This window comes from Lepidochelys kempii, chromosome 9 (genome assembly GCF_965140285.1).
Source record: "Lepidochelys kempii isolate rLepKem1 chromosome 9, rLepKem1.hap1, whole genome shotgun sequence".
NCBI lineage: Eukaryota > Metazoa > Chordata > Testudines > Cheloniidae > Lepidochelys > Lepidochelys kempii.
Window position 1 is genome coordinate 93,093,751 of NC_136388.1, and position 18,264 is coordinate 93,112,014.

General features: G+C 39.4%; 1 protein-coding gene across 3 annotated transcripts in view; it reads right to left on the reverse strand.

Moving 5' to 3' along the window:
* Position 1: 1 nt before the first annotated feature.
* The window catches only part of FMR1 (fragile X messenger ribonucleoprotein 1), a 59,379-nt gene continuing 41,116 nt past the window's right edge, over positions 2–18,264 (reverse strand). For 2 of the 3 annotated variants that reach the window (XM_073358397.2, XM_073358396.2), the window contains 4 exons: positions 14,979–15,174; positions 11,603–11,782; positions 10,758–10,840; positions 2–4,992 (listed from right to left, as the gene is read on the reverse strand). In XM_073358397.2, the coding sequence (XP_073214498.1) occupies positions 4,831–4,992; positions 10,758–10,840; positions 11,603–11,782; positions 14,979–15,174 (621 nt within the window). In that variant the 3' untranslated portion in view covers positions 2–4,830. The remainder of the gene's footprint in view (positions 4,993–10,757; positions 10,841–11,602; positions 11,783–14,978; positions 15,175–18,264) is intronic. The other variant, XM_073358398.1, reaches the window with a different exon arrangement.

The window sequence follows — 18,264 nt, forward strand, 5'->3', positions numbered from 1 at the left end:
AGACTAATACGGCTGTTACTCCTCTGAAACCTTCCATGGTCAGGGTAATTCAAATCTACTTTCCTACATTACAGATTGGTCACCAGCCCACCAAACTAACTTACGGTGAGTGATCTATTTCTGGGTGTTGGGGCCATTCTGCAAAGCTGACTTCTGCCAGGCAAATTTTGGGTGTTCATCTCTGAGCACGCTGTGCACATTGAGATAGGACACTGCTCCATCCAGGTCAGGAGAATCATTTTGTTCCAACTGGTGAACACTGTGCTCTCTTTTTCTGGCACCCATTCCCATATCGCTGTGTTTGCCCTTTAACTCTCTGTACAAAACCCTAATCAAAAATTTTATTCTGGAAGAAATTAATTTCCTTCTTCCCTAAAAGCCAGTATTATTGCTATCAAGATCCTGTACAGATGTTCTAGAGGCACATGCAAGATCAAGTAGTAATAATCAAAGTTGGGACAATTAAAAAGGCTGCCATCCATCCATCTGCAAAGGTCTGAGGCTGGTAAACTGGGTATACTTGAAGACAAGACTCCTTTAGGAACTTTAGATGTTTCTGCTAGTCTCTGATTCTCTGAGGCTAGAAATAAGATTGGGAGCAGATTAAAATGTTCTGAAGTAGATGATGGATGATTTCATTCATGTTGTGGCCTTTCCATGAGTTAAGTGGGGAATGGGACAAAGCTGTTCCTGAAATTCTTGCACAGTTCCACAGGGTACCGTCTCTGGACTATACCCATGATGGACCTCATTTGATCAAAGCTATTGGTAGCCCTTTTGTTGCCTGACAGCCTGGCACTGATCAGGGGTCTAACTCCAGCTCTGGGGCAAGAGTGCAGTTACTGATCCTACATTTGCTCTAGTATCACATGTAAAGCAGTATTTTCTATTGTTGCTCTTCACACACTTCAAACTTGCCTGATCACCTCTATTCCTTTCTATAAATTCTGGCAAGGGTCAGGAGTCTAAATTGACTTTTCTGATGAGTGAATAGCCTCAGCTTTCCATAAAGCTTCCCACAGTATCACAAAGATAGCTGAGAACTGATATGCCAGAGCACCAGATCCCAAGGATCAAAGCCTCATATACATGCATGAATCAGAACTGAATCTCATTATCTCCCCCGCCCTTTAGGATGTGTGATTTTTTTTTTTTTTTAGGTTGAGACAGACCATACCTTGCAATGCCATCCACTCAAGTGAGCACTGCTTCTGAAAGGATGTCTGGACCACTTAGGATATCAGCTGACAGTTCATATTTTTGTTGTTGTTGCCACTTCAGAGCTTTCATGCCCAAAAGAAGCTGCTGAGATGACACCTCCCAGAATGTAGCTACCGGGGCCCAAAGGGGATCTGAATAGCAAGGCCACTCTTTCAGTTAAAGTTCTCCCCCCGTTAGAAATGCATAATCCCTGGCCACCAGAGAAGATGGCCACATTTCTCTTTGGTAGTGACACCACATTAAATTTTGACTGCTGCACAATGAGGAACATCTTGGCCTTATAAAATGGAGACTGGCACAAAAATAAAGAAATGGTGGGCCAAAAGGACCCTTATTACTTGCCTCTTCCACATCTGGGCTGCTGTCCCTCTCATGACTCCATAGTCATCTGCTGTGGGAAGGAGGTAGAGGTGGTGGTGAGACATGGTAACCTGCAACAGAAACTGGGAACAATACTTTGCACATTGGGGCAGGGTGACCCACAACAGCTAGGGATGACAGTCTGATACTTCTCCAATCTTTTAAGTGTGGCAGGAAATCAGTCTCCCTGTATTACACCTTCCCAGGCTGCATAAGGAGGAATATGTAACTGTAGCTAGAGCAGGGCTGCTGCTGACCTAAGCATAATTTCAGAATACCATATTGAGTACTCTCTTACCTGACAGTCTATCCTCTGGTGGTTTATATTTAAACCTATTTTACTATTTGTTTCTCTAAATCTGATTTGGACTGCTGGCCTTCCTCTCGTGAGTAGAGAATTGCCTTTGTGTGGGGTGTCTGTGTCTGAGTACTTAGCATATCCCTAGTGCCTGGCAGTGATTCATCTGCCAGGCTGCACTCTGTGAGGGTAAACAGGGGAACTGTAAACTGAGAATTATACCCCAAGATGCACTCAGTGAAGGTGAGCAGGAGAACAGTGTTAGTTTTATTATTTATTTGTTTTCCCCATGGGGAATTTCCCCCTGTAATTCTGCTAAGTAGGGGGTGGTGGGGTGAGGGAATCTCCTATTATACTAGATTTCTTATGATCAATAAATAGAACACCTATCCTCCTTGATGAGGCTATATGCCAACTTTCAAACCTCCCTCCCAATAAAAACTAGCTGGGAAACAAAGAAAGGAAAAGTGATTTTCTCCTTACTTTTGAAGATACATTTGTTATTTTAGAGGGTTTGTGTTTAATCCTATTGAGCTTAAATCTTTGGCATCATTCACAAATACCTTTCACTGTTTAAAAAAAAAACTTTATTTTTTAAAATAATTTTAATCCATTAGACCATACTTTATAAGTTACCAGTAGGATCTGAACCCAAGCATCAGACATGTTGCACTTTCAAGCTTTGTAACAATGCATGATTTTTCAAAATAAAATTTACATTTAGATTTACAATTTATGTTTTTGAAATTTACTAACACTTAAAAACATTGAAATTTGAATTGAAAGGGATACATGTTTAACTTTAGCACACAGAAATACTGTAAAATATGCCATTACCCCAAAAATGCATTTGAAAATGGAATGTGATTAGCCCATCAAATTGAAGTTTTAGTAATTAGTAATTCACATATAACCTAGTTAGCACCTTATTGAACTCAGCCTTTGAGTGTAAAAAAAATCTAGTGCATATTGTAATAGCTCAACATGTATTGTACAATTTCACCAAAGAGGTTCCGTTTTTTTAGCATTACCTGCCAATTTTTGAAAACTGGTAACGTTTCAGAAGCTTTCTACAACATATGGAACAATGGCTACAGTTAAACTTTAACAGAGAAATATAGGCTCTCTCTACTTGTTATAAGTGGACTGTTTTTAAAAGCAATCATTTATAAGGATTGCATCAACATCAGTTAGCAGAGGAAGATCAAACTTTATTGAAACTGCTTGCATACAAAATATATTGCACTATAACCAAACAAATGTCAACATAAAATCCAATCTGTTGTAGCTAATATGTACAGAGAATATTGCCCAAGAGCGGTTACATTACAAGGTCAGTCTACCTTGGTTAATTATCTACAGTATTTTAAACCAAACAGTTTACAGATGATGTGTGCAAGGTACCAATTTCTGTTTTCAAATACTATACATTCCCAAAATAAATAACTAGAAATCAACATTAATGTTTGGCAATACTTTTTAAGACATTTTTATATGTGTTAAATCATGTGCAGTTTGTTGCCATTTTTATATGCGTACTTGTATGCAAGGAAAAACAGTGGAATGAAAAAAGCAAAGAAACAAAACTCACAAAATACATCAGAGGCAAGATCATGTTTGTACAGTTCTGTACATAATCAGTGGCACTCCTACTGGAGTAAGTTTAATAAAAATAGATTAAAATGAAAGTCCTCATACAGTTTTACCCAGTAAATTTAATTCATGATCAGAAATAAAAAGAAAAAAAAGTACGTTTAAATCCCCCTTTATGTACTTTGCATCAAGTTCCCTAACTCCTTCCAAACCTGCTTGTGAATCAGACCTTGTACCTCAAAAAAATTATGAATTATTCCTGCCTCCAATGTTAGTTAGCTATACTACTCCCTGCACTTAACAGGTTATCACATGTGGGAATGTTCTTCTTATCTCCCTTGAGATAAGCTCCAAATTAAAATTTTGAACAATTTCAAAACTTTTGTGAGGATGAAGAAAGGTTATTTTTAATTGGTCATCTGGCCAAAAAGCAGGCACACATTATTAGCTTGTGAACAAGTTACATTTGTTCCCTCAGTAACAATGAATTTTTAATTTCCCAGAAATGGAAAGATTTTTTTTTAAACTTCTTGTACTGTCTACAAAAAAATTACACCCCGTCTCAATAACACTATTTGCCAAATCTTCAGTGCAAAAGAAATCTCCTATTCTTATAACTGCCTAATCTGATGCTTATGTAAGGAAAAAATTATGGAAAGCATGCATTCTTCTATAAAGTACTAATGTCTGACAAGGTTTGCTACATATATTTTACATTTAGTGTTTCCAACTCATCTTCCCTGATTTCTGCATCCAAATATAATATTCCTACCTGCCAAGATATAAAAAAGGCACAGATCATACAACTTTTTTTGCTAATGAAAATGACAAATTGTTACATCACACATATTTCAGAGTCCACTAAAATACTGAAAAAGTGGACCAAAATGTGAACTGACACAGGACATAAAACGACATAGCATTTCATGAAGAACTTGTAAGTTAGATTGAAAACAGAAGCCCAATTTATTACTGCAAACACTATTTATTCTGAAAATTGAAATTGAGCAGTGATTTTTGACCCAATGCGTTAAAATGGTACAACTGAACAAAAAGTATACCAATGCACAGCTCAGTATTTTTAAAACAAACGAAAAGAATCTCATTGTTTGAAGTGCAAGATGTACTTGAAAGCATTTTTCAGAAGTTCAGATATTTTTATGCAAATATTTGTATAACTTCTTATTCTGAAAACAACTGCATACTGCTGATGTTAAAAAAGGCTAACAGAACTTTTATGTTCATTTCATGCCCTGCGCCATTTTGCCTACTATTTGTCTTTGGCCTAACAAGTTTCTCTAATGTGGAATAAGAATCACTGAAACAGTATAGGAAATATGACTTTAGAATTATGCAGTTTAGGGTACTCCATTCACCAATGGTTGCTGACCATCCACACTGTCTGATTTCTCTTTCTTCTGATTACGATCTTTACCCGTGCGCAGCCGACTACCTTCATTGGAGGTATTCTGTAATGTTTTAGCGTGGACGCTCCTTTCATTATTGCAGTCAATTCTGATCTGAAACAAGTTACAGTTATATAAAGCATACCCTTTAAATATTCCTGAAGTTAACTGTTAAAAGAGAGCGGTGTCAAATAATTTAGGTGCCATCTTTAAGATTTTATTCAAAAAGGAAGCTAGCTTTACCAAAAAGTATGAAACAAAATTCCCCTGATTTTTTTTTTTAAATATTTCAATGAACACCTGTAACTTTTAAAAATATATACATTTCATTGAGTGTTGGAAAGTCAAACACCATAATGCACTATATTAGTATAGGAGAACCAGAAAGCAAAACGGATCCATCTACTATAGTTTTGTTGTTCATGCAGAACTGAAAATATATATATCGAAAGATTTTAAGCTTGTTTCAGTTTTAATCAAGATATTCCTAGTCATACAGTGAAAGAAGGATTTTTGAAAATCGACATTGCAAAGCTGTGATGCAACTATACTAACAATAATAAAATCCACTCTGCCACCCTTTGCTAAGACTGAATTTAATCAATCAAAAAGAGCTGTGGCTTTCAAAGTGGGCAAGAAGAATTTTGTTTGAAATGCAAGATTTTTAGCTTGATGATACTAGAATACCTTTAAATCCATTTTTGGCATACTGGTTTTTTTTGTTTGTTTTTTAAAAAACACTTTATTTACCTCCTGATTAGCCAGTAATTACGGAGGATTCATCAACATTCTGAAGCGCTTATTTTATTAGAGTATCTCATACAGCTCTCAGAAGAGTAAGAATTCATGATATGTTGATAAAATGGAGGCTACTTACCTGTAACTGGAGGTTCTTCAAGATGTGTGGTCCCTATCTGTATTCGACCGGTGGGTACGCATTTGCACAGTATGCCTGAATCTAGCAAGTAGTGTCTTTTGGTCCACACATGCGTACTTGTTCTCCTTGTGCTCTGGACTGAGGGTATAAGGCAATGTGGACTGGTGTCTTTAGTTTCTCTTCTTACTGCAAATCCAGTCATGATCCGCAGCAGAGGGGATGGAGGGAGGGTAGTGGAATTAACTTATATTTCTTCTTTGAGTGCTGGTCCCTATATGTATTCTATATGTGGGAGATTATTAAGCAGTAGTCAAACAGGAAGGAGTGCAAGGATACAATTGGTACAGAGATCTGCAGTACTGGTAGCAGTATCAGCAGCAGCCACTGCAACCTGAAGAGATGTTTTTGCTACGAGTTTTCCCTGATCAATAAGGGCTTAGCATTGAGATCTGTCCTCCTAGGGGAGTCTGTCCTTGAAGTCTTAACATTTTGCATCGTTGATGAAATCATATTTTGCTAACAGTGCCAGGCAGTTAGTAATTTTCAATCGAAGACCAACTGAAGAAAAAGCTTGTCTTTCCAGGAAATCAAGGAGTTTGGTGCCCTTGTCTGAATGTGTTGCCTTGGGATGTAGCAGCCTAGATCTCTCAGTGGCCACTTGTCAGGTGCTGGCTGAGAAAACAGGAACTTCTCTTCTTTGGCTGGAACAAACTAATGCCTCTCAGCCCTGAAGGTTGCAAAATGTCCAACAGCTTATACTACGTCTCTTGGAACTCCTCAAGCTGGATCTGAAGCTCATATGTTAATCTTTATAGGAGTTCTTGATATTGCCTGTGATCATCAATGCAGAGATGGTGAAGATGGAGCAACCACCTCATCTGGAGGAGGAGAGGGCGGCATCTGTTGGGACTGTCGGATCTGTCTCAGCTTCTTCCTCATACTCAAACGGAGTTAGTAGGTGTTGGCTAGGAGAGTGTAAAGTTCATGCATGGATCCAAGGAGGTCTAGTTTAAGGATCCCAGGGCACCAATAATGCTAGTATGCCAGCTTGATCCATTGGGGAGGACCCTGGGGCATTGCGAGTCGCTGGTTTGCTAGGAAGTCATATCTGGGTGGATGATGGAACCCAGATCTTCTGGAGCTTCTAACCAGACTAATCTCCCTATGTGGGGATGATGATTCACAGACTCATAGGACCGGAAGGGATCTCGAGAGGTCATCTAGTCCAGTCCCCTGCACTCATGGCAGGACTAAATATTATCTAGACCATCCCTGACAGGTGTTTGTGTTCATCTGGAACCTTCAAGTAGTCCAATGAGAAGGCAGGTTCCTGTTCAACTGGTGGAGCTACCGGTCAAATGCTCTGGCTCACGGAGGGAACAGGGTGGTGACCCAGGGTTCTTGAAGCAGATTATTCAGGAACACACCAGAGGAACAAAGTCTGACCAGAGAGGAGAGGAGACTGAGAACAGAATGACTATCTCCAGGATACCAGTGAACGAGACTGTTGGATCTGATACTTCCCTGGTTACAGCGGACATTGGGTCCTTTTAGGAACAGGCCTGTACTGGCAAAGAGTCTACTCTTGATCTCATAGACTGTGCCCAGTGGGTGCCTATCCTCAGGTTTATGCATCTGAACTGAGGTCGGTACCAACGGATCCTTACTTCTTCATGTTACACTCAATTGAGGAGGTTTAAGTGGTCTAGGTCCTTAGGACCCACGTACAAGGAATCACCAGACTTGGATGGAGTCAGGGAAGGATCTTCTTCAAAATCTGCTCCCAGAAGTAAAGATATGCCTTGCCTGAGTGCCCCTTACTCTCATGAGAAGTCCTTGAGAGGGATTCTTAAGATTTAGAACTTGTAGCCTGGGCTCCTGAGCTCATGCTTGGAGGGGCACTGCCTATTGACTGAGCTCGGAGTACCGGGGGGTCCCCCCAGCCAAGATCCGACTGGAGTCACATGGCCTTCACCATGGGATGTTTACTCAGCCGGAGCTCTCAAACCTCACATGTTTGGGAAGGGAAGGAGTGGCAGATACTGCACTTAGCTGAGATATGAGCCTCACCAAGGCAATAAAGGCAACACTGATGTTTGCTGCTCACTGAAAAGATGTGTGTGTGTGGGGGGGAGATGGGGGGTAGGGAGGGAGGTCAGGATATGCAGTGTGTAAACCCCAAGATTCTGGGGTCCTTGCCCACAGGAAAAAGCTTCCCAAGGTGGGGAAAAGCTAACTAAACCACACTAACTATGCTAAATGGTAAAAACTATCAAAACTAAGAAATATTCACATGATATGGATTACATTGAAGAAAAACTGAAGGAGCTGTGGACACTGAAGATTCCGACTCAGGCCATGTTGTGGTAATAAGGAACTGAAAAGACAAGGTCCACAGTGCCCCTTATAACCTTGGTTTGGAGCAAGAGGAGAACAGCTGTGCATGTGCATTCTAACAAAGGCTACTTGCTAGAAATCTCTGGACTCGGACCATGGTGCACATGCATAATGAAGCGTGGAATACCCAAAGGGACCAGCACTTGAACAGGTTAAGTGTCTTCCTGATAGAAAATTTCTCAGTTTTATTTCCTTCAAAAATATTATTTAGCAAAGAGAAAATGCACACTTGTAAATCATATGTCATTGCAAAATTCCGCAAACAAAAGTTTTATTCTTCATGTTTGTGTGGGGGAGAAGGCATCAACTCTACCAACTCCACTTCACCCCATCCAGGAAATAGCTTTTTGGCCCCCGCTCTGCAAAACCTGTTCACCTTACTTAGGAGTTGGAGCCTCTCAGAAATGGCTTTTTATTTCTTCAGGGGGTCCTTCCAAAGCAAAGTTGCCACAAACTCTCCAAGCAGAGACTTCACATATCACCATGCAGGAGGAAGTAGAAGCAGCTCCTCTTTTCCTTCTGTTAAGGCAGCTCTTACTAAGTGGCAGAAGACACTCTGCACATGCCTAAGGCCTGAAGTACACTGGAGGTGCTTCCTCAGAAGACACTACATACACAGGAAAATACACATTCCTAGGCTGGTGTGTTTGTCAAACACCACAAAGGGAACATTTACTTGTCATAAAAGATTGGAAACAAAATGAACTGTAGAATTCAGTGTCCCTTTATGTGGATTTTAATTTGCTTTCTAAACAGTTACTCACTGCTTGACTAGTTCATTGGTAATGAAACATTACAAATGTTTAATTTAATACCATAACTAAATTTAAAGATGTACCTTGTCCCCTCTAGAAAGCTATACTGGTTTCTTACTAAAGGGTACTAATTTTTCATGCGTTCAATAAAGCTTTTTCTAATGTTTTATAGTTCCTTCTCTTCTCCCCCCATTATAGTACTTGTGTTCTAAGCACATAAGACAAAAGGAGACAAAAGGTATTGGTGAAAACTAGGAAAAGCCAGGGAAACTAAACTGAATTTAAAATGAAGAATGAGTTACAATTTTTTTTTTTTTTACGTACATCACAAACAGCTTGCCAAACAATCAGTGGGGCCACTGGATGATCGAGGTGCTAAAGGAGCACTCAAGGAAGACAAAGCCATTGCGGAGAACCTAAATGAATTCTTTGTATCGGTCTTCACTGCAAAAGCGGTGAGGGAGATTCCCTCAGCCATTCCTTTTAGGTGACAAATCTGAGGAACTCACCCAGATTGAGGTTTCCACACAGGTGGTTTTGGAACAAAGTGATAAATTCAATAGTAATAAGTCACCAGGACCAGATGGTATTCACTCATGAGTTCTGAAGGAACTCAAATATGAAATTGCAGAACTACTAATTGTGGTATGTTACCTATTATTTAAATCAGCTTCTTTATCAGATGACAGGAGGATAGCTAACGAGACACCAATTTTTAAAAAAGGCGATCCTAGCAATTACAGGCCAGTAAGCGTAACTTCAGTACCAGGCAAATTGGTTGAAACTGTAGCAAGGAACAGAATTATCAGACAGATGAACACGATTTGTTGAGGAAGAGTCAACATGACTTTTGTAAAGGGAAATCATGCTTCACCAACCTATTAGAATTCTCAGAGGGGGTCAAACATGTGTACATGGGTGATCGAGTGGACATAGTGTACTTGGACTGTCAGAAAGCCTTTGACAAGGTCCTCACCAAAGGCTCTTAAGCAAACTAAGCAGTCATGGTATAAGAGGGAAGGTCCTCTCATGGATCAGTAACTAGTTAAAATACAGGAAACAATGGAGAGGAATAAATGGTCAGTTTTCACAGTGGAGAGAGTAAATACTGGGGTACTCCAAAGATCTGTACTGGGACCAGCATTGTTCAACATATTCATAAATGATCTTGAAAAAGGGATAAAAAAGTGTGGTGGCAAAGTTTGCAGACTATACAAAATTACTCAGGATAGTTAAATCCAAAGCCAAGCATTACAAAGGGATCTCACAAAACTGGGTGACTGGGCAAGAAAATAGAAGATGAAATTCAGTGTCGATAAATGCAAAGTAATGCACATTGGAAAACAAATCCAACCGTACATACAAAATTATGGGGTCTACACTAACTTACCACTCAAGAAATCTTGATGTCATTGTAAATAGTTCTCTAAAAACATCCACTCAATGTGCAGTCTCCGTCAAAAAAAGCTAACAATGTTAGGAACCATTAGGAAAAAGAGAGAAGACAACAGTGAATATTATAATGCCACTATATAAATCCCACACCTTAAATACGGAGAGTGGTTCTGTGCACCCATCTCAAAAAAGATATATTGGAAATGGTACAGAGAAGGGCAACAAACATGACTAAGGGAGTATGGAACAGCTTCCATATGAGTAGAGATTAAAAAGACTGACTATTCAGCTTGGAAAAGAGATGACTGTGGGAGGATTTGATAGAGGTCTATAAAATCATGAATGATGTGGAAAAAGCAAATGGGCAAGTGTTATTTACCCCTTCACATAACCAGGGGTCACACAATGAAAGTAATAGGCAGCAGGTTTTAAACAAACAAAGGAAGAAAATTTACCTGAAGAGATCCATCTGCTGTTCTCCCTTTAGAATCTCTTGAATTACGTTGACGGTTATCTGTTCGTGACTGTTCATCATTTCCTATAAAGAGGACGCAATATTCAACAAAGTTGCTTCTCAGAACTAATTTTGTAAATTTTTTCCCCTGATTTTTCTCTAAGCAGTTAAAAGTACACAGTTAACATGGAGTTACGTTAAAGCTAAATAGCATCAAAAATATTCTTAATGATTAGATAAAGTAGAGCAGAAGTTCACAAACTATGGCCCATCGCTGGTTCACAGAATCTTTTGTGGAGGTCTGTATAATGGAACAAAACCATCCTGTGGATTGGGAAAGTGATCCACAGAATGAGAAAGATGAAGAATCAATTTTTGTAGGGTATTACCTATTTAAAGTTTTCTACTGACAGCTTATTTATTTTCCAAGCTCAGCTTTATTGTTCCCAAAAATATCATATGTGGCACGATTCCCTGATCTTGATATGTCAAAGTAAACAAAAAGTAGCCTAGGGAAAAGAAATAAGAAAACCTCTATTCTGAAGACTTCATAATTATGTAAGTTATGGTACATCACCAGAGTGCTAAATATATCAAATATTATTTAAAAGTGAGAATTTGAGTTAAGTTTAGACTTCAAGCTTGCTTCTCCCACTTTACTCCTGCTAATTCTTTCCTACTGCATATATAAATTACAACACTAAGTTTTAGTCATACACGGATATAAGAAGAAAAGATGGGCGTATTTCTGCAAGAGTACTGTATTAGTGTTATATGGCCAAGAGTAGGACAAACACTGATTGACTCATAAAAGGCCTGATCCAAATCCCACTGAAGTCAATTTACCTTTGAAACCTCCACGACCCCGCCCGCCTTGGCCTCGTGCGCCACCTCCACGTCTTCGTCCATCTCCTCTGCGAAGGTAATTGTCTCGTTCTTCTTCTGCTGGGGCTAACGACCAATCACTAAGCTCATCTCTGTGATCAGATTCTGTTTCAGAAGCATTCGATGCTTCAGAGTTAGTTCCTATCAAGAGTTAAAAAAAAGTCATTGTCTATTTTCATTAATGGACTATTGTAGAAAAATCAACCAACACTGCAACAAGCTTCCTTTTAGGAGTGAACTTAAAATTCTTGTTCCATCATCAGTAGAACATGGTTGACAGAAATAAAGCTCTTAGTTACAGAGTTTATGTACCAATTCACTTAGGTAACATGAATGTCAACCTCAGAAGAAAATCCTCCAGTTCCCAGGGGCAAGTCATGTTGTATATCTACCCACCGGGCAGGGATAATTAAATTCAATTGTCGTTAATGGTAAACTTATGAAGTTCAAAATTAAAGATCATACTCTGAATAGACAAAGCCAAGTTTGAATACAGCACTCATTCTTATCAAAAGGTTTTTGGGGTCTCATTATTCTGTATGTTATATTCATAATATATATAATATACTCCAGTGAAGATCAGTGGCACACTGCAATAGCCATATTAAAAGTGACCTTGAAATGTAGAACTTTGGAGAAATAACTAAAAACTAGCTCATTCACTTTTTACCTGATATTGTACCACTGAAGCTAGATTTTCAAAACTTGACGAAAAGCATATTACTGCTGAATAAAGACTCAAGTTAGTGGATGGGTGGAAATTCCATAAATCCACTTCAATTTGTCCCTGCCAGGACATCCTTCATTTAAAATGAACTTGATTTCAGTTGGAGCTGATAGGTGCACTGCACGTCTAAGTATCAGATCATTTTTTTAGGTGTGGGTTTTAGGAGTCTACCTTTAGATTCCTATTTTTGAACTTCTTGGCCTATTAAGCCCTGAATGGAGAAAGTAAAAAGAAGACCGTGTGTGGTGGCCTGATGTGGGAAGCAGAAGTGGGTCAAGGACTAAAATGAGTTTCTTAATCAAGTTTGCTGTTATTTTTTCCAACCCCCCAAACACTGGCTTGTATCCTCCCCACCCACAAAATAGTAAAAGAAACCCAAAGAACCTCCCCACTCCAAGCCTGGAAGGTATTACTAAATGAAACACAAAGTATATAATTCACTTCACTAGCGTATTTATGCTTTAAACTGAAAAAAAGCACAAATCATCCAAAGTGAAAAGTCTGTAATTCTTAACACAATAGCAACATAGAGTACTGCTAGTTAAATTTTGGATAATATGCTTTTATCAACCTATTTGCTGTTTTTCATTACCTAGCATATTATGCAATTTTGACCAAACCATCTCAAATGTGCTAAGAACACACATGACTAATGCTTTATGGTTGGACAGAAATGGAGGTCAGTTTAAAAAACTGACAAAATTCTGAATTAAACTCTCCCATCTTCCATGACTGTACTTTCACTTTTCTGCCATTTTGAGGTAAACAGACAGCCTTCTTCAAAAACAGACTCGGAGCAGAAATCTCAGATCTTGGATTCTAAATGCTACAAGAGAAGGAACAAACTCTAGATAGCTGTCCAGGTCATATGTTCTGCCTCTTCCTGTTCTGGGTTCAATATGTGATCTTCATTTGCATTTAGAATCTGAAATGCTGGTTAAGCAACTGTAAAGTTCTAGTAGAAAAGTGGTTATACATATGTACATACATACATACATACACACACCCCTCTATATATCTAGATAGTTCTAGATATATAGATATAGATAAAAATCTCTGTGAGGTTACAGTTCTTTAATGAGATCAAGCCAAACTTCTACAGAGACTACAACCAGCAGCCACCAGCCTGGAATCCATCTAATCATGCTAAACTTTCCCTTCTGTTGCTTTTATAAATGTAGGTACCTATTCATGGAAGCAAGTGTCACTGGGAAACGGCGACATTAATCCCCCCTTTTTCAATCAACTAATTATGAGGCTGAAGATACGGAATATCTTCTTTCTCAAGGGCTTTTAAAGAGCATACTGAACTTCCATATACCAAACGTTTGGAATGATTTCACCTCAGAAGTTCTTATCTTTTTCATTTTCTGTTAACTGTCCAAGTAAATGGCAAAGACCTGTGTTACACTTTTACTTGCATTCTTCATAGAATCTTCAGCTACTGGGAATAATATTCTGCAGTTTTCTTTTCAGGTGAACAATCAATATTAAGTAGGAAAAAAATTTTCGTTGTATGATGCTTGTAGCTATCATCAGGTCATTTATCATGTTAACTAACCTTTTGCACTAGTGTCAAGGTTGATTCTTTTATTTATCTACCCCCTTTTATTTCTTCACTCGCAGCTTTTAATAGTGGACCGGTGAGCATATCAGTCTAGCGTAGTATTAACCAGGGCAAAGTGCTTCAGTAAATGATTTTAAAAGTTAATTCTGTGCTCCACTGAAGATGTTAGTATAAAAGAAGGCTGCAATGGTCTTATCAAGTTCAAGTCTTTGCCTTTCAGTTATTATGCCATAATCACCAATTGATCTATACTATTTTCTGGGTATGAAATGAACAGATTGCTTTTGAATGAACAAGATATTAAAGAGCTGCTGGGAGATGTGGCATGTGAGCTTTAAGTATCATTCTAGTTCCACTTTGAAGATTACACTTTTCCACTGAACACACAAAAGTTCCATTCAGTGGCACATTTGATCTTAAACAATCTGAAGAAAACAACTGCATGCGCTTCTTCAGATAAGCACAAATTTGATACCTAATCTGATTAATATTTATTTTATGGTAGTGCCCAAAGCCCAAAATGAGATCTGGAATCTCATTATCCTGGGTGCTGTACAAATGCAAAGACAGTTCCTGCCCTGGAAAGTTTACAATCTAAAGGACACATTGAAAGGTTAGGGATAGGAAAAACATACAAGCAAATGAGCATGATGATGAATTACAGTTTTTTTAGTTACCTGTAAAATCTTAAAGTTTACATTTTACTTCAAAAGGGTTCTGTTTTCAGTACTTCAGTCCATTTAATGGCTTCTTTTCTATTACCATCCTTCAACATATTAAGATAGATAACATATACAAGTTTGGTAATCACTGAACAATAACTACATGTTTTTTCCAAGTAGGACATTGGGCAGCCTTCCTATAAATAGTACTCTTGATGAATAACAATTTTAATCTAATTTTAAAAGCTCCACTACTAATCCCCTGAAACATCCAGTGCTCAAGCCCTATGTTTTACTAGATTACAATTTCAGAAAATTATGACAACAAAGTCAGTGTCCAGAAGACCAATCTTAAATTATAGACATACTGGTAGTAACTACCTGAAGCATAGCCTGGACCACGTCTGCTGTGCCCTCTGTTTCTGTAGGGTCGACTGCCTCGTCCAAGTCCTGGACCATCATCAGTCATATATCCTTTTTCCTTGTCAGTACGATTTGGTGGTGGTCTAGAAGTAGCTCCAATCTGTCGGAGCTGTTCATCGATCTGCAATCTTTCCAAACGTAGCTGGTCTACCTCCTATATAAAATAAACAATTTGTCACATAACTGCTATTAAATTACTACCCAAATGTGGAAATTAGAAATGTTTTCCAGTTTTTGAAAATGAACTACAGAGCAACATGCCATGAAAGAGGTGTGTATTTTTTGTTTATAAACTCACTCCTGAAAAACAGAGATCAGTAACCTTCAAGTCAACATACTAGAAATACCTTACTTTTTCAAAATTAGTTGTTGCTAGAAAAGTCTGCAAGGCTGCTGCTTTTTCTTTCTGGCCCTAACTATTTCACATTTAAGTTTAAGAGTCAAACAACCTATTCAAAGGCAGAGGAAGTGAGGCATGTGCTTCCTTTAGTTCAGGGGTTCTTATTTTTTCTGTACCAGGCTCCAGAAATATGGGGAGCACAAGGCAGTCACAACCAGAAGCTCAGACACCACTACTTAGATGATTTAAAGATATGATTATGCATGCTGTTCATCCACTCCTGTCAGACAAGCCAGGGTCACTGCTGTGCTGCTTTGAGGCACTGTGGTAGGATTTTGCAGTAAGATTTTGAGGAGGTAAATGTGCCACTGACAGCATAGCCAGCAAGTGGTTGAAGAAATGGCTAAAACAACACGAATAAATGTGCCCCAGTTCTTTGGGTGTCCCTCAATGCATTCCACGGTTGCAGAGTGGAGTTCTATCGACTAGGGGCTGCTAAGAGTCTGAGGGGCCAAAAAAAAAAAAAAAAAAAGACTGCTCTCTCAGTGTGTACCTACAACTGCAGGACACTGACAAGAAATGGACTTGATCAACCATCTAACGGAGGAGGCAGCGGCAAGGACAGCCTGCGACATCCTTGGTCTCTGCGAAACACAACGAAGAAAGGAGATGGAAGCGAAGTGGAAAGACGGAAGTTCCATCATGTTGGGAAAAGGAGAAGGCATGAGAACCGCTAGAAGGAATTGGTTTGATCGTCAACAAGGAATGGTCTTCAAAAATCTCCTCCTGCAAGTTCAAGTAATCATGCATTGGAGTGCTACACCTCCAACTGAGGAAGAACAGCACCCTCATGATTATCCAGATCTCCCACAAGCACAAGTGAAGATGATGATGAGAAAGAATTCTTTCAGGAGCTCGAGGAAACTCTCACTAAAAAATTCATGTATATGATTGTGATGGGATACTTCAATGCCACGGTTGGAAGAGGGAAAGAAGGCGAAAAGTTCATTGGAAGATATGGCATTGGTGAAAGGAATCCATGAGGAGAACGACTGGCAACTTTGCCAGAGACCAAAGAAATGTTCATCGGTAACACATGGTTTAAGAAGGCCAAGTAGTGGTGGACATGGATCGCACCCACTGCAAAGAACAAGAATGAGATCGACTATATTCTGATTGATAAGCAGTGAATTGTACAAGACATCTCAAGTAGTGCCATCGTTCAACACCGGCAGTGACCATCGTTTGCTGAGAGCGAGGCTCAACTTCAATGAAAAGGTGGAGAAGAAAGCGCTACAGATGGCAAATCAGAGACTAGGCAATCCTGAAAGCAAACATTTCCAAGGAAGACTTGAGTCTTATATAAATACGACGAGGACAATAAAAACTTCGCTGATAAGTTGAGGCCACGTGTGAAATTAGCCGAGAAAGAAAGACTGAAAAGAGTGAAGGGAAAAATCTCAGAAGAAATGAGGAACTTGCTACAGAAGCAGAGGAATATGAAGCAAGATGATAGTGACAAACTTGAGTACTCCCTTCTCTGCAAGCTGATGAGAAGATGACTACAGGAGGGACTTCAAGAAGTACGAACATGAAAGGCTCTCCAAGATGGCTGGAGATCGGGAATTGATGCTGTACAGGTCGACAATAACGGTGCTGAAGAACAAGGATGGAAAAGCAGTAATCAACAGAACAGGGATGGAAGCGGTCTGCAAAGATTTCTGCACCCAGCTGTCTGCATCTCAAATAAAATGTCCCACTACTAACACTTCAACAGACCAACGAGCACGTACTCCCAGTCCTCATCAGCGAAGTTCGACATGCAGTTTACCAAATGAAGGAAGGAAAAACTCCAGAAAAAGACGGACTGACAACCAAAATGATAAGAGCTGGAGGCCAAGACCTCTGAGAAGCCCTTGCTCAGAGGTTTAACTGTTACTTGGAAATGCAGAGGGTACCATCTAGCTGCAGGGAGTCCAACACCATTTAGCTGTACAAGAAGGGCGATTGTGAAGATCTGAAGAACTATTGTCCCATATGCCTGCTCTCACGTGTCTACACACTGTTCACCAAAACAATAGCAAACTGACTCTTACAGAGTCTGGACAAGCAGCAGCCGAGAGAGCAGGCAGGTTTCTGAAGGAATTTCGGCACAATGGACCATGTATTCACTATAAACCAGCTAGTGGAGCGCTCAAGGGAATACGAATGCCTTCTATGTATTTCCTTCGTTGACTATGAAAAAGCATTCGACAGTGTAGAGATCAGTGCAGTGCTGAAAGCTCTTGCAGAGCACGGCATTGACACAAACTATTTCAAACTACTAAAGGAAGCAAACTGTCACTGCACTACAGCTATAAGTCAGTTTGATACTCCCGTCGCAAATCCCAGCCAAAAAAGTTGTGAAGCCAGGAGACATGGTTTTACCAAAACTCTTCACAGCCTGCCTCAAAATGGTAATGAGGTGAATGAACTGGAATGGTGGAATCAGCATCAAAGGAGAGCAGTTAAAACACCTCAGATTCATAGACGATATCGTCTTGATTGACGGAAACACTATCAAACTACAAAACATGCTGCAAGAACTCGACACAAAAAGCAGCCATAGCGGACTGAAAATGAACCGCTTTAAAATGAAATTTATGAAGTCTGATGCCTTGCCAAAAGGCCCAAATAATAGTCAAGGGAGAACAAATTAGAAGAAGTTGAGCAATGTCTATCTGGGCCGAGAAATTAACATGCACCACAATCAGGAAGGCGAACTCTCGCGAAGGAAGAGAGCTGGTTGGTACGCACTGAATTCTATCGAGGATGTCCTCCAAGGAAAAAATCAGTAAGGCAACATGCGCCAACCTCTTCAACTCAACCATACTGCTGGCAATGTTGTACGGCAGTGAAACATGG